This window comes from Lissotriton vulgaris, chromosome 2_2 (genome assembly GCF_964263255.1).
Source record: "Lissotriton vulgaris chromosome 2_2, aLisVul1.2, whole genome shotgun sequence".
Classification (NCBI taxonomy): Eukaryota; Metazoa; Chordata; class Amphibia; order Caudata; family Salamandridae; genus Lissotriton; species Lissotriton vulgaris.
Window position 1 is genome coordinate 22315903 of NC_141688.1, and position 24943 is coordinate 22340845.

Genomic DNA, 24943 nt, shown 5'->3' on the forward strand with positions numbered 1-24943 from the left:
GGTGTCAAAGGCCGCCGACAGACCTTCAGAAAGCATTTTCCCGGGTTGTAAGCGCATCAGCGATTACAATACATAGTGGCAATGCGTCATTATGCGATGACCATCTCTAAACTGGCACCCCCACCTTGTAAACTGTGTGGAAGGTATGATTCCATGCACTGTAAAGCTCCTCCAGGAGGCCCTCCGTGCTCCCAGTACCAGTCTTCTAGACCTGGACAGCACAACATGGCTGCTGCCGACCAGAGACATGATTCTGCCCTCCTGCTGCTGAGCCAAGCTCCGGCATGGGAAGGCAGAACAATTGGAATCCTTTCACAGGGAGGGGTGACCACCTCCCAGACAGAGTGTTTAGTCTGTTGATGGCGCTTGCCAGCGCCACTCAGTATACTTGAAGGGCACATTTGGGGCCCTCCTTGCATAGTCCAGTTCAAACCAGACCAGGGAGCCGTTGGCTCCAGCTCTGGTGCAAAACTTGACAAAGGACCTAAGAGTATCCTCACCACTGTCCGACCCCTCTCCTGGGAGGGAACCCTGAATCGTCCAACCCTTTCCTTAGGGTACTTGTAGGTGGGTCCCTAAATTTGTCGTGGGACAAGATTCTTTTCAAGACACCACTTCGTCTACTGTCCGGGTAGGCTGGACTTTGCTGTGGACATCAAGACTGCAATTAGGAAGACTCATGCTGCTCCTGTCCCTTGGTAGTCTGCTGCAACGTCTGTGCCTGTGCTCCATACAGGAACATTCCAAGGCCTGTGGACATCCAAGACACCTGAAGGAATCTCCCTTGAAGTGAAGGAGTCACTTCCTCCTGGACCTCAGTGCGGCGTTTGACACCGTGAACCATCAGGTGTTGATTCGGCGGCTGGTTGAGGTAGGGGTGTCCGGGGTGGCCCTGCAGTGGCTGACATCTTTTCTTTCCGGACGAACTTACCAGGTTTGGGATGGCTGTGAGAGTTCCAAATCAATCCCCCTCCAGTGTGGAGTGCCACAGGGCTCCTCCCTGAGCCCTACATTATTTAATGTTTACATGGCCCCCCTGGAGGACGTAGTGTCCCCATATGACATCAAAATCGTCAGCTACGCTGACGATACGCAGCTGGTGGTTTCCTTATCCCATCTGGCCGACAACCCGGACACCTTGAACTCCTGCCTGTCGGATGTTCATACTTGGATGGAAGAATCTTCCCTCAAGCTGAACGGTTCGAAGACGGAAATATTGCTGCTTGGGAGTAAAACTCCCCTTTTCCCTTCGATTAGCTGGCCAAGATGCATGGGTGACCTCCCGGTCCCCAAAGAAGCGATTAAGAGCCTGGGAGTCTGGCTAGAACCAGACTTGTCATTTCGCACCCAAGCCAGGAGAACCGCAGGAGTGTGTTATGCCCTGCTTCGGTCGGCTCGAAAAATTTTCCCTCTCCTACCGGTAACATCGAGGAAGCTGTTGATTCAGGGTCTTATAACATCTAGACTTGATTATAGTAACGCCATTTTTTTGGGCGCCCCTGACTCCACCTTCAAGACCCTTCAGCAGGTCCAAAATGCAGCGGCAAGGCTGCTTATGGATATCCCGAGGACGCAATCAGCGAAATCGGCATTGAAGGCGCTGCATTGGCTCCCAGTGCGGGAGAGAGTGACTTTTAAAGCACTTTGCACTGCCAATAAAATCCTCTCAGGGAAAGGCCCCCTCATTTTAAAAAATCTAGTTATTCCATACAAAGCAAGCAGAATGCTACGATCTGATCTGAAACATCTCTTGCTAGTCCCTAGAGTCAAAAAGGCCCGTACGGGTGGGAGAAGATTTTCATTCAACACGGCAAAGCTGTGGAACTCGCTTCCTCTAAAACTACGCGCCGAGTCTTGCACACTGCGTTTCCGCAAAGGTCTTAAAACCTTTTTGTTTCCCGCTTAGTACGTTAATTCTGTCCCGCGGTACCATCGGATGTTGTCTGGAAAAGCGCTGGGATGCCCAAGGGTAACTGCGCGCTATATAGGAATTTAAATAATAATAATAAATAACTTCCCTGCATCTGCAGGCACCGTAACGAAGCTGACCCGTCTGCTGATCCCAAGCTCCCACGGACTACGAAAGGCTCAGCAACACAGGTGGTGGTTCTTCACATCCCTCAAGGCCTGTCATGTCCTCTCACCAAGTTTGAGTCCAGTATCCCTCGTCTGAGCCGCAGGAACCAAACCCCTGTGCACTGTGTTAACTTGTTGTTGCAAAGGCTTGTTGGCTTCCTTCCTCCAAGATCTTCAGGCTCCAAGTAGCTCCACCTCAAGCATCTCCTGTGACCAAGATCTTCGTCCTCACTGCGTCACTTGCACCGTAGGCCTGCATCTGTGGTGAGCTGCTCAACGTCCTCTCGTAACTCTAGTGCCTTCAGCCTGTGGGTCCTCTCGAGGGTCATCTTTGAATTCAGTAGGCTCTCCTGATTGCTGGGGCCCTGCCCTGAGTCTCGTGCAGGTAGTGAGTCCCCTGGACCTTGCTGGTCCCGACACTACATTCTTTACTTTCCACGTTGGTTGCAGTTGCAAAGGCTTGTTGGTGCTCCCGACAGATACAGACCCCTCAACTCTCGACATCCGACGTGGGACAGCTCTTGCAGGGCTCCCGATCTTCTACAGCGTCGCCTGGTCCGCACAGCTGCGGTTCTGATGTCACCGTATGCTCTCCTGCAAAACTCTACATCGGTGGGCATTCATGCAGTTATTTCTCATCCTGAATCCATCTTTGGGTTCCACCGGACACTTTCACCTTCTCCAGCAGCCGCATCTTCCTGATGTCCTCTATTGAGATCCACAGTGGTGTCTGACGCCACTTCACACTTACGTACCTGGCTTCCCTTGTGTAGGTTTCCTGGTTCCTAGGGTATCTATGGGTGGGGTGGCTCTCCAACCTTCTGTCCCCCACTGGGTTTCTTCAGGGCCCACTGGGAAGGGTCCTTCTACTTTAAAATTTCAACTGCTACTTACCCTTTTACTTGTATTGAGCCCGCAGTCTCGTTCCCACTCTGCACACAGCCTCCCTGGGGTTCCTTTTTACTTACCTCAAGTGGTTCCTTGGGTCCCTGGCACTTCAACATCTTCTGGGTATAGTCTTGACCCAAGTTGGTTTGCATACCACTATTAGTATATGGTTTGGTCTCCCTCTTGCGACCACTGTGTATTCGTGCTACTTACCTGTTTCTATTGAAAAGTATTGTGTGCATTGTATATATCTCCAGCTAGGAGATATCTGTATGTGTTAGTGAGAGTCTTATAATAAATACATATTTTGATAAACCACTATGTGGTCCTTTTTTACTTAATCTATACCATTTAGATTATGTTCTGCAAAACAAGCTGCTTTACACCCTTCTGGAATTAGTTTGAAGGCTGCTCGCCACAGCTGCCACTTGGAGAGCTTTCTAAGGTTGTCTAAGACCACTAAAATCACCATAAGGGTTGTCTGGATTAGTGCAGGGTGCCCACTTACATAAGTGTGAACCATATACTAACCCAGCTTCTCACAGTAATTCTTTTCATTAATCCCAAATTCATTCAGAAGATTTCAACAGATGTTCATCTCAATTAACCTGTTCTGCTAAAGAGTTTCTTTCCCAATCCTCAAACACCAGCAGAACCAACTCTACACACTCTTGATGTAAAGAGATGCTTAAACTTCTTCTTACATCACACAAAACATCTCCGCACTACTGACCAACTTGCTGTGGCCTACTGAAACAATAACAAAGGAGGACCAGTTTCCAAACCCACTATTGAAAGATGGATTTCAACAGTCATACAGTTATGTCACTCTAAGATGGGTAGATCTTATAAGACAAAAACTAAAGTGCATTCTACAAAACTAGTCTCTACAACGATGGCCTTGTTTGCCGGGGTGCCTATCAAAAGTATATGCTGCCCTGCAAACTGGAAGAGCAGGCACACTGCCACTCAGGATTACTGTCTGGATCTAGCACAGAGCAGTGATATACCCATGGGTCAAGCGGTATTTCGGCAGCGTTATTTCGGCAGCAATCAGGTGAGCTCTGCTACGATAAAATGTAGGTTTTAGAAACCATTCGCTGTCAAATCTGTCTAATTTTATGGCTTATGTTTTTTACTGCTAGCTATTCTGATTCAAGCACGTAAATCTATAAAAGATACCTTTTGGCATGGTTACTCCCCACTTTTTGCCTGACTCTGAAAGCAGCGTTGACTGAATGTGCACTGGGTTCCTGCTAATTAGGTTCCCAGTGCCTGTGTTCTTTCCCAAAACTGTATCTTTGTTTCCACAACTGGCATGCCTCTGGCCCACATATAAACCCCTTGTAAAAGGTGCCAGTGGTACCAAGGGCATTGTGACCAGAGAGGGTCTCTAAAGGCTGCAGCATGTTTTATGCCACCCTAAGAAACCCCTCAAACAAATGCACAATTGCACTGCAGACAGCGCGTTTTGATGCCGCTAAAAGTTAAGTCTATGTGGCACACATCCCTGTATGACAAGCTGCCAGCACTGCACGAGACATAGGTAAATCACCCCTACAGTAGGCCTTACAGCCCTAAGGCAGAGTGCACTGTATCTCTTGAGGTCATAACTGCATGAGCAAATATGCCTTTATAGTGTCTAAATGTATTCTTAGGCATTCGAAGTACTTAGTGAACCCATACTGAGTACATGGGCTGGGAGCTTGTCATTACAAGTTTCACAGCTCTATGATGGCTTTTCCGAATCCCAAGATGTTTAGCACCAAACATCTGAGATTAATGAGCCCACACGGATTCCAGTGTTGGATTAATTAATAAATGCACTCAGAGGTGCCCTCTGAAAACCGACCAAACCGCTAGAGTGTGGCTCACTGGTCTACACCAGCCTGCCACTTCCAGACCTCAGGTGAGAGCTTGTGCTTTCGAGGGTCATGTGTTTAACATCTACCCCCAAGAAGGATCCGCACTCCAGGACATTGAGCCTCAAAGGCTTCCTGCCCTTTGTTATGCTAGCCAGGGCCTCTACCTGCCCCCCCTCCCCCACCCCCCCCCCCTGACCAAGCCCAACTTTTGGCGTCAAGGTCGGTGGGAAAATAAGTAAGCAGGAGAAGTGTATCTCCTCTTAGCCAGGACCACCCCTAACGTGTCCTGAGCTGAAGTGACCCCCTCCTTTAAAAATCCTCCATTGTGTTTGTGAGGACTTCAGCCAAAAGGATTTAGAGGTATGCCCCCTACCCAAAGGGAGTGGACATACCTTTAGGGTGACTACACCCTTTGTAAGTGGCCCATTAGGTACTACCTTCCTGCACTGGTAAAACCCCTAAATGTAGATTTTAGGTTTAGATTCCAGGAGATCTAAAGAAGGAAGACCAAAGAGCCGTACCCTTGAAGAATCCAGACGACAACTGACTTGGCACTAGCCCTACCGGCCTGTCTGCAGTCCTAAAAGAAACCTGCCTCAAAAAGCGACTTATTCTGCAGTCCCAGCAACCTCCAAAACCCTGGGAGGACTGCCTGCTTCCCCCAAATCACCAAGAACTTCAGAGGACAAAGGACCTATCCACAAAGAAACCAACAGCAAGAACCCCAGTGCCCTGCTGCACTGTACAACCAGTCTTCCGGACTTACCTCTGCACCTCCGGCCCGAGTCGAAGTGGCCCACCAGTCCCAAGATGGTTTTCTAGCTGTCCTGAACTAGAGTCCACCCCAGAGTAATCTCTCATGGACTCCACAACAACTCCTGTGGCCTCAACACGAAAGGTCCCTCAACCTCGACCGGCAAGACTTTTCTGACGTCTAAAGATACCTCTGCACCTGCAGCCTCCAAGCCTTGGGGAGCTCAACCAACTGAGTTCCTCAGCACCCCAAGTTACCTCCAGAGCCACGGATTCCCATCGTCCAGCTTCCTGGTCTGATTCTGCAGCCTTTGTTTAAAACCACTGTTCTGCATCGATTTGTAATGGGCGTCCAATGCTGTATTGGCACTCTGCACCCGGTTGCCTCTGGGCCGCTTAGGGTGTGTGTTTGCTGCTGCCACGTGGCATCCCTCCACTGCTGGTTTAAACCCCCGGAGATTGAACCCCAACCCTGATTTTACCTACCTTCAACCAGCAGCTTTTTGAGTGCCCCCAGTCTCCATTGATAAACATTGGGCCCCAGTGATGGACTTTGACTTCTTCCCCCGGCCAGCCCACTGCCGCTGATGGTGCTGTCTCTACCCTTACCTGACCTTTGCCCAGTGTTGATCATGACCCCAAAGACTGGTATTGTAAGTCGAGTACTTAACTGTGAAATTGCATGATTGTTTTCCTTCCATAGGTCAACATTGAACTGTTAGGAAAAATGCATTGTATCCACATTTCATACTGAAAAACTGTAATATTGCAAAACATTGTACTGTAACAAAGTATCTTTGGTTCTAAGTAATAAACATACAAAAAGTAATTTTTTAATTAACAATTGGTCTCGGATTTAATTATTTCTTGCCCGAGTGTGTACAACAAATGCTTAACCCAGGTCAAGACTGCTTTGCAGGGTCTTCAATGCTTTAAACCGTGACAATATCCCTAAGTCATGGAAAACATCAATAATTATTCCTGTTTTTAAAAAAGGAAATAGGCAGGACCCTGCATGTTATAGGCCAATTTCACTGATAGACTCCTCAGTTAAGATTCTAGGGAGAGTCATATTAGTGAAATTGGATGAATGGGCCACAGAGAACAACATCTTGAGTAATGTGCAATATGGGTTTAGACCCAAGAGAAGTACCCTGGATCAGTGCCTCAATCTCCACCTGCTGATCAAGAAATATACCAGGGCAAAGGACGGGTCCATGTACCTTGGGTTCATGGACCTTTCCTCTGCGTTTGATATGGTCAACAGAACTAAGCTCTGGGGAAAATTACTCGACATGGGCCTGGATGGATCCATAGTCAATTTATTGGCTGACCTCCATTCTGGCCTTACTGCCAAAATTAGAGTATCTACTAACGGAAGGTGTACAGATGTTTTTGCATCTGAAAGGGGAGTCAGACAGGGTTGCATACTGGCACCACTGTTGTTCACGTTATATGTGAACGCCCTCGAGCCTGCCCTCAGGGGCGTCACAAGCGACATCCCACGTGTAGGGGAACAGGGTATACCAGTTCTCCTTTACGCGGATGATGCGGTTCTTCTTGCTCGAACTGGGGTGGGGCTTCAACGACTCCTGGATGCCTTTGAATCCTTTATGGGTTCCCTTGACCTGAAAATAAATGCGAACAATCTCAGGTTATGCTCATGGGCCTGGCCTCAAGGAAATCTTTCCATAAAACCTTTTTCTGTGGGCAGGAAAAGCTTGTACGCGTCTCCTCTTTTCCCTACTTGGGGATCACCTTTGATGAGAAAGGTAGCTGGGGTCCCCATGTAAAAAACAGAGCAGCCATGCTGGCCAGAACATCCGCTGCCCTCCATGGGTTCTCTAAAAAAACTGGGGGGTAGGCCAATTGCAGCTGTCAGTAAAATATACAAAGCGAAATGCATTTCAGTTGCATCATATGGTGGCTCATTGTGGGGTCATAGGGGAGTCGATCCCATACAGACAATGGAAAACAAATTTTTTAGATCTGTTTTGGGCGTCCCACAGTCAACCCCGTCCTATACCGTTCACATGGAACTAGGGGAAGGCTACATCTCAGATTTGATTAAAATTGCACCCTTAATCGCCTGGCTTAGGATGTGGCTTAATACAGAAATTCCTCTAAATCATACCATAATGAGGGACTGTATGACCCTAGATAATGTACATAGGATTAGGTGGTTGATGTATATCAAGGATAGTTTTTCGAGGTTGGGGAGGCCTGAACTATACTCTGTCACTGATTCTATAACATCCAAAGACATTGTTTACACCAAGGTGGCTATGAAGGAGCTCCTATCCCTGGAGAGGGAAGAAACTGAGTTGAAGAAACTCTGTGTCAGGGCCAGTTTATTGTTAGCTATACCTAATGGTCCTGACAGTTACCTCAATGTGGTGACTCATCCCTACCACAGGTTTATTTTAACTCGTTTTCGATTTAATTTGATACATTTTAACTTGGGTTTTTACCCCGTTTGGAGTACCCCTGAAAAGGCACCGCCCTGTTCTTGCGATCATTTCTCTGAGCAAAGTACTATGCATTTTTTAATGTTCTGTAGTTATTACAATGAAGCTCGGAAGTTGTTTCTTGTACCTATACTCAAGGAAGCAGGATTTATTCTAGTCAGACCTGCTCTTATTTATTTGCAAATGTTACAAACTCCCAGGATTATGTTTCATGTGGCTAGTTTCCTGGTGAGAGCTATAAGAAGCAGGAACATCAGACTTAAAAATGTGCCTACCTCCTTATGTAGTACAGACCTGCACTCTAATTAGTCTGGCTGCTGGTGATCATCGGTCAAGAATCCTAGAATACATTGTAACAGGGCTAGTAGTTACCCTTTTCTAATACCCAGATGGGGACACACTTAGGAATTTTTTAAGCCTTTTATGCACTTTAGCACCTTGCACTTTAGCACTTTGCACTTTGTATCAATTTTTTAGTTACAAAATGTAACATGGTGTATGATGGTTTTTTAACATGTTAACCCTAAAATATTTTTTAACTGTTTTTATTTATTGTACTTGTTGTTTGTGATTTTATGTATATATTTGCCATTGTCTTTGTATGATATTAAGTTATCGCAATAAAGTATTTTGACTGACTGGCTTAACCCAGCCGTCTGTTAAGTGTAACTGCTCGCCCACACAGCCACAAAAGAGAGCATTAGTATTGTCTACTTTAGCCTCTGTAAAACCTCTGTGGATCCACTGGAGTCTGTGCACACTATACTTTATTGATTTAGTAGATGCAGAGCCAGCTTCCTACATCCTGGAACTCGTTCTCCAGTATCTGTATCTTTCATAGATTAACTTGGGAAACACCCTCCTCCCCTTTCAGGCTCTCCTTCTTGGCATGTGGTGAGGATTCCCACTAGTGCTTTAAAATCTGAGAGAAGATGCCTCTGTTGGGAGTGTTCTAAGGGTGATGTCGCTTGATTGGCTGGATTTTGGTTCTCTTTAAAAAATGATTAAGCTGTTAAATTCAATTTCTTAATGTCATTGTAAGATATATTAATTACTGCTAGTGCACTGGAATGTATCAAGGGACTCCCACCTCAGCGATGGGGAAATGATTCAAGCATGTGAATCTATGAAGGATACCAATACTAGAGACTAAGAGTTACATATAAGTAAGACATTTTTTCCATCGTGGCATGTACGGAGCTAGTTGCAATATGTATTAATAGTTTAGTTTTAAAGACTCCTTGCTTGCGTACACCTTATTCTTGGTACTTAAACTGGAATCTGTGGGAAAATAGTGAAAGTCCACCAATATTGATAGATGCCGAAAAAGGGTTTTTGAGAGATGTGGACGGAAAAGAACATCCTCTAGTGGTATCAGGAGTGCTCAACCTTCTAGTTTGGAGCATTTCAGTAGATCAAATAGATTCACACAGTTATCAGGGGAAGCTTCAGAGTTATTATACGAGTTATGGGCTCCAGGGACAAGAGAGAGATGTACAAGTGTATGGAAAGTTTGGTTACACTGGTGCATGGAAAAGGATCTTGATCCCGTTGAGGTTGCTGAGATTATGATTGCAAATTTCTTGGCAGATTTGTATAAGAAGGGTTTGAGATACAGAACAGCCAGTTGTTATAGTTCAGCGATAGGGACTGGTAATTCTTGAGTTGATGGATAGGTAAGTGACAATTGGTATGCAGATTAGAGAAAGGTATTAGTTAAAAAAAAAACGCGGAGTACTGGGCATAGTACTGTTTGGGATGTCAATATGATTTTCAAGTTGTTTGAAGGATGACAAGGTAACACGTTTTTGACAATTTAACATTTAGCATGACAGTTGGCTACTTTACTATGTATGATTTTATTTAAAAGAGTTTCCGATGTAAAAGCTCTGGAGATTACGGATAGGTTGTAGCAACCAGAAGGGGTGTTATTTGAAATAAGGAAGAGAACTAAAACAATGAGACATAATTTTTTTATCCTAGGTTTAGTGATCATCCCGAATTGTGTGTGCAGAGATGCATTAGAGAGTATGAAGCCAGAGTGAGCGAGTTCAGAAGTGCAGGAGTTCATCAGTTGTTGATCTTATGTAGAGCCTCATGGAGCGGTATCTACTGAAACAATAGCAAGATGGGTAAAGAACGCAATGTGTGAATCAGGTGTAAATTTAGATAAATTCAAGGTGCATTCAACTCGTGGAGCAATAGCATCAAAAGTGTTTCATACAGTGGGAAATTTGTGTGACATTTTGAAAGCAGCAGATTGCTCGAATGACAGTATTCTGGTATTTCTATATTCAGACCAGTTGAGCAGGTAGTGAAACAATTTTTGAAAGACTTTAAACATGCATTATGCTAGCCTCCTGCCTTGACATAAAATGCCAATTCTCAGATGTTAACTGTATAGAGAATCATTATTTTATTAAAGACAAGGAGACTAGCATTATGAGGTGGCCGAGGTGAGAAAAGAAGATAGTATGAGTAAAGAAATAGTGTTTTAAAGTATATTTAGGAGTATTAAAGTACATTTATATTTACATGATGTTGTGTAGAAAATTGTTTTAAAATGTATTTTTGGTAAATGTTAGTCTCAGTGAATTAAGTCCGAGAAAAGAGTTGTAAAAAAATGTTATCGAAGGATGAAGAGAAACAAAAGAGGATGAGATTAGAGCTCTGGGGATTTGCATATTCAGAGAATGCTCTATTGTTCTATGACTTCATGTTGTTCTATTAGAAGCTTTTAAGTGCTGCTCAGAAGTGGTAAATAATAGGTAAAGCATAATGTTGGTCTCCTTGCCTTTAATAAAATCATGATTCTCTATGCAGTTAACCTCTGAGAATCAGCATTCTTATTTTGGACTTCCTGTATGCTAAAGGCAGATGGGAGACTAACTGATACTGAACCAACTTAGCTGACTGTACCAACCCAACCAGTCTTGGTACGACTTTGGCCAGCGTTTGCAATGAGTAAGGCAGCTTACTGGTCAAACTGCACTCGGGTGGGGTATATAGCGACCCAGTTACATTGTCACATAGGCACACACTTCCCGGGTTGGCAAGAGGCCGCAAATACTGCACTCCATTGCATGGCACCCACTCTCCCATCTCGACCCCCTTACCTCACTTAGGTCCTATAGAATGCAGAGGGTGTGAAACACCAAGGGAACCTGCTGCCAAAGCCCAGATTTAGGTGTAGGTGATCCTGCAATAAGCAGCATGCTGCTCAGAAGCTCGAACCGCTGGCACTGACCTCCTCTCCTTTTCCTTCTGGCTCTGGGGATGTAGCAATTTACTTTCTAGTGCTTGGATGAAGTTCACAGCTTCTCTGTTCCACTCCAAACTCCGCTCAGGTGCTCTGCTTTGCACAGGTGCTGCACTCTTTCATGTGCTCCCCAGAGTCAGAAGAGCATTGGCAGGATAGAAAATAACCTCTATTTATCTTTAAAAAAAATGTCCTTATGTAGTAGACTTTAAAAAAGTTATCCGTTACTGTGTCCGTAAGCACTCCAATTTATGAAGATTCAAGACGGGTGACATTGAGGCATAACGTCGAGGCATTGTTACAGGAGGTCAACGTCGAAGAGCATGTCACCATCTAGGTACCAACAAGAGCTGATGTCAAGGGAATTAAAAACTCGGTTCCTCCACCTGCAACGCCTCTACTATCTGTTTTCAGCGCCACTCTGGCACCAATACTGCTTTCCCCCCCCAACTCCAAAAAAGTACCATTGTTTGCGCCATCGCATCCTACAAGCATTTTCACCTCCGAAGTCATATGTTTTAATCAAAGCCAGATCACAAACTTGATGTAGATGTCGATCATGATACACTTCCATTTCTATAGGGAGATATACGCCAACTCTCACTTTTCTTAGGTGGACAGCATTACAGATGTCAGTCCCGTTGTCTTTGGCTTCAGTAATATTTTGAGGCACTTCTCCTTCCAGACAGTTCTGGGAAGAGGTGCTGCAACGCTCAGCATACCGTGGTCAGCTTCGTGACCACTACATCTTTTAGTTCTGGTCCTCTTAAACCTGCACAGGAATTATTACATTCCGACCTCTGCTATATCTGCTTCTCCTGAGCGGGATTCTCTTGTCCTCCGCTCCAAAATGTTGGTTTCGCGGATCGTATTGACCATCAACCACAGCCGCAACCACCATGTAAGATACCAGTATAGCGCTCCTCCATGACAGTTATGAGACAGAGCTCGGGTAATCTATTGAGAAGTTGGCGAATGTCGTCCCAGAGGAAGTCTTCCTACAAATAATACAGGCTTCATGTTGCGTAATAAGATCATCAATGCAGCACCTGATTTTTCCTTGTTCCCGGCACAGGCATAACCTTCAAAGACATTCTTGGCTCCATCTTATGGTTCCTACTCCAGAGTCTCAGCAGACGATACTCGATAAATTTCAGATTCAGAATGTTTCCCTCTTCTGCAGCAAGATGATGCGCATACAATATATAAATGGAGATTTGTACAGCGCTTGGCCTGGAAATGCCCAACTAAAACAATCTTAAGCTACCAGCGCCAGTATTGTCCTTGGAGGGTTCATTTCCCTCTTTAGTATCGGGGGGCGGGGTATACAGACAATAGGCACTAAGCCATTAACTTTCTGTTCCCTCTCTTCTGTTACTATCTCCAGTAGAGTGCACCATCTCTCAGTTTTTAACCAGAAGCCAGCTTCAAAAGCATTTGTTTGAGGTCGCTCCTAAAATTCGGCGAGGCCATTATCAGTACCAAGTACTTCCATTTCGCCTGAAGACATCAAACAGGATGTTCTCCAAGTGCATGGCAGTAGCTGCTGCCCACCTCTGGAGACAAAAAATATTTGTCTACCCATACTTAGACGATTGGCTGATAAAAGCATCCACCCCTCAAGATGCTCAGCTTTGTTACTTCAGGACGTCGCCAGGACCCCTGCTCGTTTGTCCTCAGATGGTGCTTCTAGGCACTCCTATACGGCCTCACAACTTTTTCAGGTGAAAAACTATTTGACACCATGCCCACTAGCCTCTCGATTTGCTAGTTTTGCATGTCCCTTTGCCTGTTTGTACTGCCACTTTCACAGCTGTGATGATATCTGCATCTCCCCTGACACACGGGGCAGCAATACTAGCTGCAATAGATTAGACATTTATAACCAGTCATGTTCTTGGAAGGGGTTTTTAGCAAACATGCGCTCTCTACCGAAACATGCCATGAAACTGTGGGATCTGGCGAGTTCGGACTCCCCAGATTTAGGCTTCCAAACGGAGACCTGGCTTAAATCCACCTCACTGCCTGATATTGCCCTTGCCCTTCCTGAGGATTACCGGTTTCTGAGACTTGACAGAGAAGAGAAAGTGGAAGGTGGTGTTTCAATAATATACAAAGATGCACTGAAAGTCTGTCATTGACTCCGCTTCGGACAATACAATAGAAATGTGTATATTCAAAATCGATCTAACACCCCAGGACAGTCTAAAGGGCGCTCTTATTCATTGCCCCCAAGGGCCACTCAAAGACTGTAATTTAAAAATGATGGAGAAAATTGCCTCTCACACTATTACCTCCAAACACTTATTGCTACTAGGAGACTTTAATATTCATAGCAAAGATAGCGATAACACAGAGGCTGCTAATCTCTTGGCCGATATGGCTACCTGGGCTTGGCGAAGATCAATACTGGCCTTACATTTTCGGCAGGTCATACCCTGGACATCATACTCAAACTCACCCTTCATATTTTCTGACCCCTCTTTCCCAGTGATGTAATCCGATCACTCTCTGATTGCATTTCGGATTAATAGCTGCCTTAGAAACCAAACTGCCGCCTGCCCCAAAACAGTCTCCAAAGGCAATGGCATAAAGTCACGTATGACTCTTTTAACAAAAAATGTGTTCTTCCTGTTTTTACTAAACATATGGACAGTACTAAGAAGCTTAGGGTTTTTAATGAAGCCATCACTTCCATGATAGATACTCTGGCTCCCGTGAAATATCAACAAATTAACACTCTAAAAAAAGTGCAGATTGGTATACTGCTGAGTTATGCAGTGAAAAATCTATATGGAAACACCTGGAGAAAATCTGGTGCAAATCCCATTCGGAAACTGAGAAGCTTACCTGTAAATCTGCCCTCACCGCTTACCATAAGAACTTAAAAAAAGGCACGAAAAGATCATGTTATACTAAAACTAAACCAGGCAGGAAATTCAACTAGGGAACTCTATAAAATTCTCAACTCTTTCACCAATCCTACAGCTTGCTCCCACTAGATTCTCCCCTCTAAGGGATTAAGTGACAGTATAGCTGTGTATTTTGACAATACAGTTAATTTAACTTACAATCAATTCCCTCAAAACTCTTGTCACCTGGATCCTTCTAATTCAAAACCCTCATCTCTAAGAAGTTCTGATGAAGGAATTTCAATGCTATTCAGGTCTCTCAGGCGGAAGCCATGCTTAGAGTAGCGAAATCTGGATCTTCCCTTGATATGATGCTGGTGCATAAAATTCACTCTCCTTGCACCTCTCCTGGTCCCCACCATTTGTGATATTCTTAACACTTCTTTACATGAAGGAGCCATGCCACTTGATTGTGAGGCCGCTCAAGTGCTACCAATTAAGAAGAAAGCTCTGTTACCTGCAGAAGTGCTCTCCAATTATCGCCCCATTTCACTTCTACCGCTTATGAGTAAAATGGCGGAGGGCTATGTTAACACTCAGCTAATGGGTTACCTGGAATCCCAAGGCATCCTTGATCCTTCCCAGTCTGGGTTTAGACCCAATCACTCTACAGAGACTACCCTCTTTGGGGTTACTGACCATATTAAAATAGCTTTAGATAATAACAAAGCAGTGCTGCTGGTCTTATTGGATCTGACAGCAGCCTTCGATACTGTCTCATCAGAAATTGATTGTCCAAATGAAAGAGACCAGTTTGCAGGGACAGGCACTTAATTGTCTAGTTAGCTTTCTAGATCAGCGCACCCAGACTATCAATCTGGGTCCCTTCCACTCCGAAACCCTGAAGCTTACTAAGGGGATGCACCAGGGCTCTTGTTTGAGTCTACCTTGTTTAATATACATAAAGGAAAAGATAGATCTGCCCCGTATTTGATCAAGGATAGGCTCTTATAGAGTCCAATTTTTTTCAGTAATCATCCATTTCAGCGCTCACCAAATAGTCAGGGCCAGATTAGATTTAAACAAAAGCAATTTTATAGAAAATATATCATTTTTATTATTATTTTCTTCATCTTTTTTATAACACATGTATACATAATCATTTTTTAGAAAATTTCACAATTACAGGATAAAAAAATATATATATACAACCCGTCAACCTTCCAGCATTCAAACTTCAACAATTTCATACATCATAAACAGTCATACTCATACAAGATTCATTCATGCATTCATGCATTCAACTCAGATAAGATTTAAAACAAATTGCTCTGAGAACATCCTGAACATTCCTCTCAGCCATAGGCCGGGGATAGATGATAGTAGGTTCAGGGTAGGTGGTTTCAACGCCGACGCGCGTTTCGGTGCCAGGCCAAAAGATAGGCCGCACCTTCGTCAGGGCAAGGAAAAGGAGGGAGGGGTTGTACTCAACAGTAGAGAAAATACTTCTGATATCCAGGCACTCTTGCATTCAAATCCACCCCCGCGTATAGCGTACTGCTGGAGAATGATGGCAAGTCTTTTCCACTTAGAGGCAAGCTTTCGGCATCTTCCTGATTTCCTAAATCTAGGTTCTGATGGGCGAATAGCGGGACAGGGAGACAGGTTCGGACCGAGAATCGAGGTCTGCCTGTTAAGTCGCGTTTGCAGTTTGAAGCGGTTAAACAATTTTCCGTCTTCTACACACCAGGGGGCTCAGGCGGTTAGCAGCTCACACTACGCATCCGCGTTCAGCTGCAATATCAGCCCGAGCGGTGATTACACCGAAGGGTGCCGTCAGGGTACGGGCGGTGCTCGGGGCGATTCCTCTTCACTTCACATCCGGCAGCCGGTGGACGACCTTGTTTAATATCTATGTGGCCCTCCTGGCCAAGATCATTAGGGAGTACGGTTTGGTTTTACACCATTCTCCTATGCTAATGATACGCAACTACTCCTGTCCTTTGATAAGGACAGAGTTAGTTAATCAGCGTTTTGCAAAGGGCATGCTAGCCATATCAGCCTGAATGACAGAATACTTTCTCCAACTGAATGCGGCCAAGACCGAAATCCTGCTGTTTGGCTCGGCTCAAGCATCCTGGTTCTCTAAGTGGTGGCCTGTTGTGTTGGGTGCCGCGCCCCCTCCCGCCCCCCCTCTCCTTCTCCTTCTGCTGTGGCGAAAAATCTAGGGGTACGTTTGGATGCATGGTTATCGATGAGGGGTCAAATCATGACTAACGCGGGGTCCTGCTACCATACCTGAGCCTTCTACGCACAGTGTTCGAGTGGCTGCCTCTTTCTGCTTGTAGAACTTCGATTCAGGCTTTGATCATTGGTCGTCTGGGCTATTGTAATGCTCTACTGGCACCTGCTAATGAATCCCTTCTGAGCAGATTACAGATTGTACAGAATGTTGCCGCACGTCTGGCTCTCAAAAGGCCAGCTCGCACCTCCCCGGGACCGTTGCTAAAAACACTCCACTGGCTTCCCATCCGCCAGTGGATTAAATTCAAGCTTTGCTGCCTCGCCCATAAAGCACTCTATGGTACGAGTCCTAGCTACCTGGGGGACAAGTTTAAAGTGTACTGCCGGAACCATCTACTTGGATCTGAAAGTTAAGGGCTGTTAGTGGTCCCCTGCAACAGGAAAATACGAACAGGCGGCAAAACTGTCGCCTACAAAATATTGGAACACCTTGCAGGAGGCCTTGCGCAAATGCCTCAGTCTTTTTCACTTCAGGAAACTCCTGAAGAGTGAATTATTCCGGGACTGATCTGTGACTATCCTGTACCCTCTCTTGGTAGCGTGGAGATACATACAACTTGACTTCCAATCTACTCCAAAGGTTGGGCCTTCAAGACAACCACAACAATACACCACCTCTCCCGGTCCAAATTCTACACATTCTGGGTGCCTCCATCGACACAATACAGACAAGAGTGTGTCCTTCGGAAGAGAGACGGTTATAGATTCTTAGGAATTGTCAGGTTCTCATGAAAGCCTCTCATCCAGTGGTGAGAACAGTATACTTGCTTCTCGGCTCAATAGCCTCCTGCATCTTTCTCACTCTTAATGCCGGTCTCCACAGGCACCCTCTGCAGGAATGTCTAGTTGACCAGTGGGTCCAACTGGCAGGCAGTTGAGAAGACTGATACAACTGTCCCCTCATGCTAAGCTTTTCCTCAAATGGTGGTGCTTATAGGAAAGTAGGATCTTTCTGGCTTAGATAACCCCACTTTTTGCCTGGTGTCAGTGTGTTTTGTCTGTAGTTCACTGGGATCGTACTAACCAGGACCCCAGTGGCAGTGCTCGCTCCTCTAAATTTGATGGTAAGTGCTTTGTGCACTCCACAGTGGGCATACTGGGGTATCACTGTAAGTCCCTAGTATATGGTACTGAGGTACCCATAGCGTTGGTCACCAGGGGTCTCCCATCGGCTGACCCACCCATGGGAGTCTATGCAAACTGTCTGGAAAGCTGATATCGCAGTCTGCGTGAAATGGTGCATGCACCTTTTTAATTTAGATATATGGTTTTCCTTGTATACCTTTCACTGCACTTTAAACCCATAAGTCACCCCTACGGTAGGCCCTTCAGTCCAAGGGCAGGGTACACAGTTCTAAGTGTGGGGGTACCCCTGTACGAGCAGAGATACCCCTAAAATCCCCAGACTCCATTCTCTTAGCGTTGTAAGTGCTGGGCAGCCATTTTAAGGTACTGCCAAGGCGAGACGCCCAGCTACATAATGGCTACCCCAAACCTGGTCATGTTTTTTTATCAAGTATGTTGTAATCATACAGCTACACCGATTCCAGTGTTTGTTGTATGATACCATGTACTAAAGGGCTCCTTAGAGGACCCGCGCCATACCTACCTGTGTAGGCTTACAGGGTGTACCTGCCAGCCCACGCTTCTACCGGCCTCAGATACTGTTCTGCCCTCCTGCTGATGAGCCTAACTTGGGCAGGGGACACTGATCAAAGGATTTCTTGCAAAGGAGAGGTGTGGCCTCACCTTTAGAATTAGGTAGCGTGGGAGTGCTTCCAAGCACCACCAGACTACATTGAAGGGCACATTTGGTGCCCTCCTTGCATTAACCAATTTAGCTCCGTTCAGTATCCCTTGGCTCCCGCTCCGGCGCGAACTACAAAAAGGACAGGGGAGTGTACACCCCCTGACAGTTCCTCCCTACAGAGGTGCCCAGAGCTCCTTCACTTGGCCATTTGATTCTGCCATCTTGAATCTTGCCCACTGGGAGCATCTGACTGGCTGGGCCAGCAGAGTAGTGTCCCTGACCTTCCTTGCTAGATAGGTCACCGCAGAAGACATCCTTCCCTATTAGGATTACTTACGGGCTCCCCTTAGGGTAAGTCCTTATTCGTCAGACCCCGTCTTCAAGAACTGACTGCCAAATCATCTAAAAAAACATCTACTGTTGGAAATTGGTACTCTGTTGCTTGATCGAGCCAAGACAAAAGACTGCTTGGTAGGAAGTGGAGTCACTTCCCTGCATACGCAGGCACCTCAATGTCGACTACCGATTTTCTGATCCTGCTGTCCCAGTCCCAGGGGCTACTCCTGGCTCTGCAACACAGCTGGTGGTTTGCTGGCTGTCCAGAGGCCTGGTCAGTCTTCCCAGCAACTTAGAAGACTGCACTCCCCTTCCAGCTGACTTGAACTGCATCCCAGTGCACCTTTTCTTGTAGTTGGCAAGCTTGTTGACTCTCCTCACCAAAGTTCTTCAAGCTCCAAGAAGCTCCAGCCTCATACATCTCCCAGAACGCCATCCTGTCTGCATCCTGTGCACAGTAGTCCTCCATCTTCTGTGTGCTGCTGAGGCGACCATCCGATTCTGTGACTGCTGCCAGAGGGTTCTCAAGGGTGCTCCAACGATCTTCTGGCTCACCTGCATGCTGAGGGCCGGCCCTGACTTACCCTTACTGGTTAACTCCCACAGACCTTGATGGTCGGCCACCAAGCATCTTTTCCTTTGCCCCAACTGGTGCAGTTGCAAAACCTTGTTGTTGGTCCTGCCGGCCACGGACCTTCCTGCATTCTTCATCCGTCATGGTACAGCTGGTGGATGGCTCCTGTGCTCCTGCATTGTCTGGGCTACACAGCTGCTTCATCAAGACCGTCATGCTAGCAAGTACCTTTGAAAAGGGGTGGCATTGTGCTCCCCTCGCCTCCTGTACACCTCCGGGTGGTTTGGACTCTGTCCCCTTTGCTTTCAGGTACTTCTCTTCCACAATCCACGTTTGGGTTCCACCACAGTCATGGTTCTCGAGTCGCTGCAGCCGCCGGTCTTCCAAGATCCTCCTTAGGCTTTTAAGAGCGGTTCCTACACTACTTCTCACCTGGGTTGCCTAGTGTAGGTATCCTGGTATCGTAGGTATGCACTGGTGGGGTGGCTCTCCAACCTTTCTTGATCCAATTAGTGTCTTCAGAGTACTATGGGAAGGGTCCTGAAACAAGAAAATACCAACCGCAACTTACCCTGTGTTATTCTATGGACAGTTGATCCAGTGTAACTACTCTGGACCCGGGCGCCTTGGGGGATCCCAGCTACCCACCTTTGGTGGTTTCCGTGCTTCCCCTGGGCTCCTCCATCCTTGGTTATTAGTCTTGTTTTGGTACTTACCTCTTATACCAATTTTGGTTTGCCCCTCGACCCTCCGCTCCCTTCTCCCCCCCAATAGGGCCCCACATTGTTTTCTATGCTTCTTACCGGTTATTGAAGTATTTCCTATGTGTATTTGATATCTCTGGTTAGGAGATATACCAAGTTAACTCCTAGTGTTGCGTAATAAATACTACAGTGTTTTTAAAACCTCTTGTATGGTTTGTTCTTGTGTGAAAGCTTACAGAACGCCTCTGCACGCCTGATCCTTGCCATCCCTCGCCACAACCACATCACACCCCATCTGAGAGACCTGCACTGGCTCCCTGTCAACAAGAGGATCACCTTCAAGCTTCTCACCCATGCACACAAGGCACTCCACAACACTGGACCGGCATACCTCAACACACGACTCACCTTCTACACCCCGAACCGGCAGCTCCGCTCCGCCGAACTCTCCCTCGCCACCGTCCCCTGCCTCCGAAAAGCGACCACCAGCGGCAGATCGTTCTCCCACCTCGGCACCAAGACCTGGAACGCCCTCCCCATCCTCCTACGACAGACCCAGGATCTACTAACCTTCAGGAGACTACTAAAGACCTGGCTAATAGTAGCAGCACCCTCTCCCTCCCCTATCCCCACAGTGCCTTGAGACCCTCACGGGTGAGTAGTGCACTTTACAAATGTTCTGATTGATTGATTTAGTGCACATGGCATCTCCTCAACATCTTTTTGGGGAAAGTTTTCCTTGTGCCGATCACATCTGCCCACACAGGGTTAGTGCGAGCCAAGCTCTATGCTGTCCAGAACTATACACTGATTTTCACTATAGCAAAGTGGTTCTGAGAACTCACCCAAAATTATTCCCTAAGGTTATTTCAGACCCATGTCTACCAGACTATCTCATTACTCACATTCTTTCAAAATCCCTCTACTCTGGCGGAAAGAACTATTTATTCCCTAGATGTGTGGAGAATTTTGAAATTCTATCTGAACAAAACACTGGACATCCACAGATTGAACCAATTGTTTTTCAACTATGGTCAATTCTGTATGGGTTTAGCCACTTGCAAGCAATCCATTTTCCATTGAACGGTTTCTTGTATACTCCTCTGCTATCAAAAGCTAACAAAACACTTTCACCTAACTATATAGCACACTCCATTAGGGGTGAGTCGGCTACTACTGCTTTATGGCAGAACATTCCTATTTCAAAAATTGGTAAAGCAACCTCTTGGAAATCGTTTCATACATTCACAAAACATTACTGCCTTGACTCTGATGCTAGAGCAGACGCTCAAGTAGTGCAGGCTTCCCTCAGAAATCCCTCAGAAATCTCTGAACATCCTGGTTCATCCTCCGTCACCTCCTCGCTCTCAGTGAGGATGGTCTATTCCGTGCCTATGACTATAAATGGAAATCTGTCAAAATATAAGAGGGGGGACTAGGAGCTGGAAGGAGTTCCAGAGCCCCTGCTTCTAGGCTTAAGATAAATGCAAACACTTGGGGTCACTTTTCCTAGTTAGGAAAGGAGAGCAAAAGAAGTTTTTATCAAGGTTATACAAATTTTAGAGTGGCAGTCAACAAGGCTATTTCATGTTGCCCTCACACATTCTGAGGGATGTCATGCTTCATCATAGGGCGGTTGCACCTGGAGAGGTATGGTGCAGCGGCCAAGGCAGCTGACTTGAGAGCCCAGGGTTCACGGTTCGATCCCCGGCTCTGGCGTCAGCTGATCTCATCACCATGCGACTCTGGGCAATAGCTCACTTAATTTCTACGTCGGCCCCCAGCGCCTTGAGACCCGTAAGGGTGAGTAGTTTGCGCTTTACAAATAAGGATTTACTGCTCGTTGAGCCGGTGCTGCAATGCCCTATGGGTCCCCCGAAGGGTCACTTTGCGGAGATCTTTTGTGTTTATTGCCGTATGAGTGCAAGAAAAGTCTAAGTAGGGTGGTGTTGGGTGTGCTGTGATGTAAATTAAAAGTGATTAGGGATATCATTGAACCTTTTAATATCTTAATTCCCTGTCAGATTAAAAACCTTTCTAGGTTAGTGCTACTAATGGAGAGTTAACGTACCCTAGTAGCTTGTTGTTCATGCCCGTAATTAGGGTCAAATTAGCATTTGTAGGGCAACATGAACAGGGCCGGCTCTAGGCTCATGGTGGCCCTGGGCAAGGAGCATAGGTAGGGGCCCCGGAAGAGGGGGTCTGGGTGGGGTGGAGTGCGCAGGCCAGTAAATAGGGGAGGGGGTCAGGGAGTTTAGAAGTGGAACAGAGCCGGAGGCCGCCAAATCCCTGCCAAGGGCCACCACGCAAATATGTATCCATCCTCAGAGGATTAATATATTAAGGATATATATTGGCGTGGTGGCCTCTGGGGTTTGGTGGCCCTGTGCAGGTGCACAGCTTGCACATGCCTAGAGCCGGCCCTGACATGAAACGGTCTGAGATTTATTGAAGGTTTGGCATATATTTTATCCCAAGCAGTTTGTGAAGCCACAGAGGGACCTGAAATGGTCTTGATATTCCTCCTGCCTTTTGAGCTGATTCATAGTTGCTGCTCCCCTTTACTCATCGAAAGTGGAGGATATGTTCCATTAGATAGACCCTAAAAGAGCTTTAAGTTTTTACATCGATTATACCAATGGATGATCAGCTTTTTGGGGGGGTTCTCCGGAGCAAAGAAAGTTAAGGCTATTGAGGTAATAGCCTTTTGCATTAAGATGTGCTATGCACAGGCTAAGATGCAGCCCCGGAAGGTCTGAGAGACTGTGACATCAGGGCTTAGGCTGCTACATGTGCGTTTGTATGATGAGAGCCTGTCCATTACATCTTACAGGCTGCAACCTTGGCATATGCCTACGAAGCACTACTGCTTTGACAGCAACGTCCAATAGGAAGGACACTTTGCCTTCTGGTTTGGAAAACCTTTTTTTTTTTTTTAGTCAACACCACAAATCCTCCATAGTGGGTAGGCGCGGCTTTGGTATCAAGTCTAAAGTGAGGAATCTGCGTTAATAGTGTCCCTCAGAAGAACAAGTTACTTATTTTCAGTAACTCTTTCTTTTGGGTACTCTATAAAACCAAGATTCCTCCCTGCTATCCTACCTCCCTGTTATGTGGAATGACCTAAAAAGGACTTAAGCACACTGTAACCAACAATTGTTCATGCTCTGCTTCTGACGGCATTAACAAAGAAAAAGACAACAAACTTACGTCCACACGCTGTGGTGGGACATATGCGGCTTTGCTCTGACACTTTCAGGTGGTATTGAGCGTGGAGTCTCATGATAGCTTCTTGCGGCACAAGAGTGTAGCTAAGATAAAATCTCTGGATCCAATCTGGTGAGTAGAGAATACTCCAAGATGAGGAATACGCTGTTAGATGATGGTGTATACACCAAAATAAGCATTTCCAAAGGTGAGTAACTTCTTGTTATTGTTTAAATTGTTTTTGAAAACTGAACAAAATAAGATTGGTTTTGTAAATAATGCACTGATTTGTATTGCAGCATTGGTATGGCGCTTCATACTCTTGATGAGGCTACTGTGCACTCTGATCTGCATCAGGTTCCTGGGGTTAATTTCAGCGTATGGTTTAGAAGTATGTTGTATGTAGTATGTCCTTTGTGGAAGATGATGGGGGTTATGTTTGAGGTCCAAAGATATGCTTTACACATGGTGAGGTGCATGTCTGTGCACAAGCATGAAGGTTTTACTGTGAGGGAGAATAAACTCATGCGCACGTACCTGCTTCACCTTTTACTGTTAGTCCTCAACATCTTGCGATTATTTAATTGTGTTTTTTGCCCCTCTTCTTGCAGCTCGTGAAGTATTGGGAGGCATTCCTTCCGGAAGCAAAGGTCATCTCCTAAGTGGAACTCCTGACTGCCGAGTCTTCCCTTGTCCGTCTGCCTTTTTTATACTGTGTACCTATCTTGCCTTTTTAACTCCTTAGTTAACAATTTCTTCACTGCCTGGACCTTGACATTTTAAGCCAAAAAGGAAAAGCGCAAATGCAAGAAAACTGAATCCTTCCTTTCCCTCCAATAACCATTCTTCTTACTGTATATTTTTCATTTAACTTCATATATATATTTTCTTATGAAAAGTAGTTTACTGCTTTAAAGGAAGAAAAAGAAAAGTGAACCAAGAAGCCGAATTAGGTGATGGAGTTATTGGGGGGGAAGGGGTTTATTAATATATATATGTATAAATATAAATGTATATTTTTGGGAATGCAGTATAGGAACCAAAAATTGAGCCTTCTATCACCCTTGCTAGTGCCATGAAAATATTACCTAATAAACTATTTACAAAAAATATGCTGTATTAAAATGTAATGTATTGTTATTTCATTAGGAATTTCATTTGACTGCCAGATATCATCTTGACTGTAATGACCAGTATCGGGTAGACACAAAAATTAGATTTTTGGACTGAAAGCATATAATGTAATATTAGGGACATGACATTCAGATGAAAGTGCATTGGGTACCTTATGGAAAACCTTTTCCGTTATATATAATATATAGTTGTATATTCTCACCGGTTGTTTTTGTAGACTGATATATTAGTGGCAGGTTTGAATCGTGATTTATTTGAATCAAGGTGAAACAGCTGGAAATTGTTTCTTTAAAGGCACCACTTATGCGGGTCAACTGAGTTTCTTTTTGCTGTGTGACATAAATGACCCAGAATGGCATGAATGGTGGCCTGCGGATATGTTCCCTCCAGCACACTCGTCTCAGATAGCTAAGAATTTGGGAGTGAAGATCGACAATGGGCTGACATTAAAGTCCCAGGTTCTGGCTCTCTCGGGAACCTGCTTTGGTCTCCTCAAAATGCTCCGGAAGTTCTTCCCCCTGCTCTCGGAAGAGCACAGGAAGACTACGGTCCAGGCATTAATGGGCTCAAGATTGGATTATTCCAACATTCTCTATCTTGGCCTGCCGGAGTATCTCCTGCAACGTTTGCAGGTGGTGCAGAACGCGGCCGCACGGGCTATCTTTGGCCTCCTTAGACGTGCTAGAGTATCCAGTCTATTACAGTCGCTTCACTGGCTGCCCATCCGTAAGCGGATAGAGTTTAAGGCCTTGACTCTGGCCCATAAGGCCATG

At 45.7% G+C, this 24943-nt stretch overlaps 1 protein-coding gene across 1 annotated transcript in view; it reads left to right on the forward strand.

Moving 5' to 3' along the window:
* SNX1 (sorting nexin 1) overlaps positions 1-23733 on the forward strand; it is a 672004-nt gene extending 648271 nt beyond the window's left edge. Inside the window, exon 15 of the mRNA XM_086959205.1 lies at positions 23648-23733. Coding sequence (XP_086815331.1) covers positions 23648-23698 — 51 coding nt within the window. The 3' untranslated portion in view covers positions 23699-23733. The remainder of the gene's footprint in view (positions 1-23647) is intronic.
* Positions 23734-24943: the final 1210 nt, after the last annotated feature.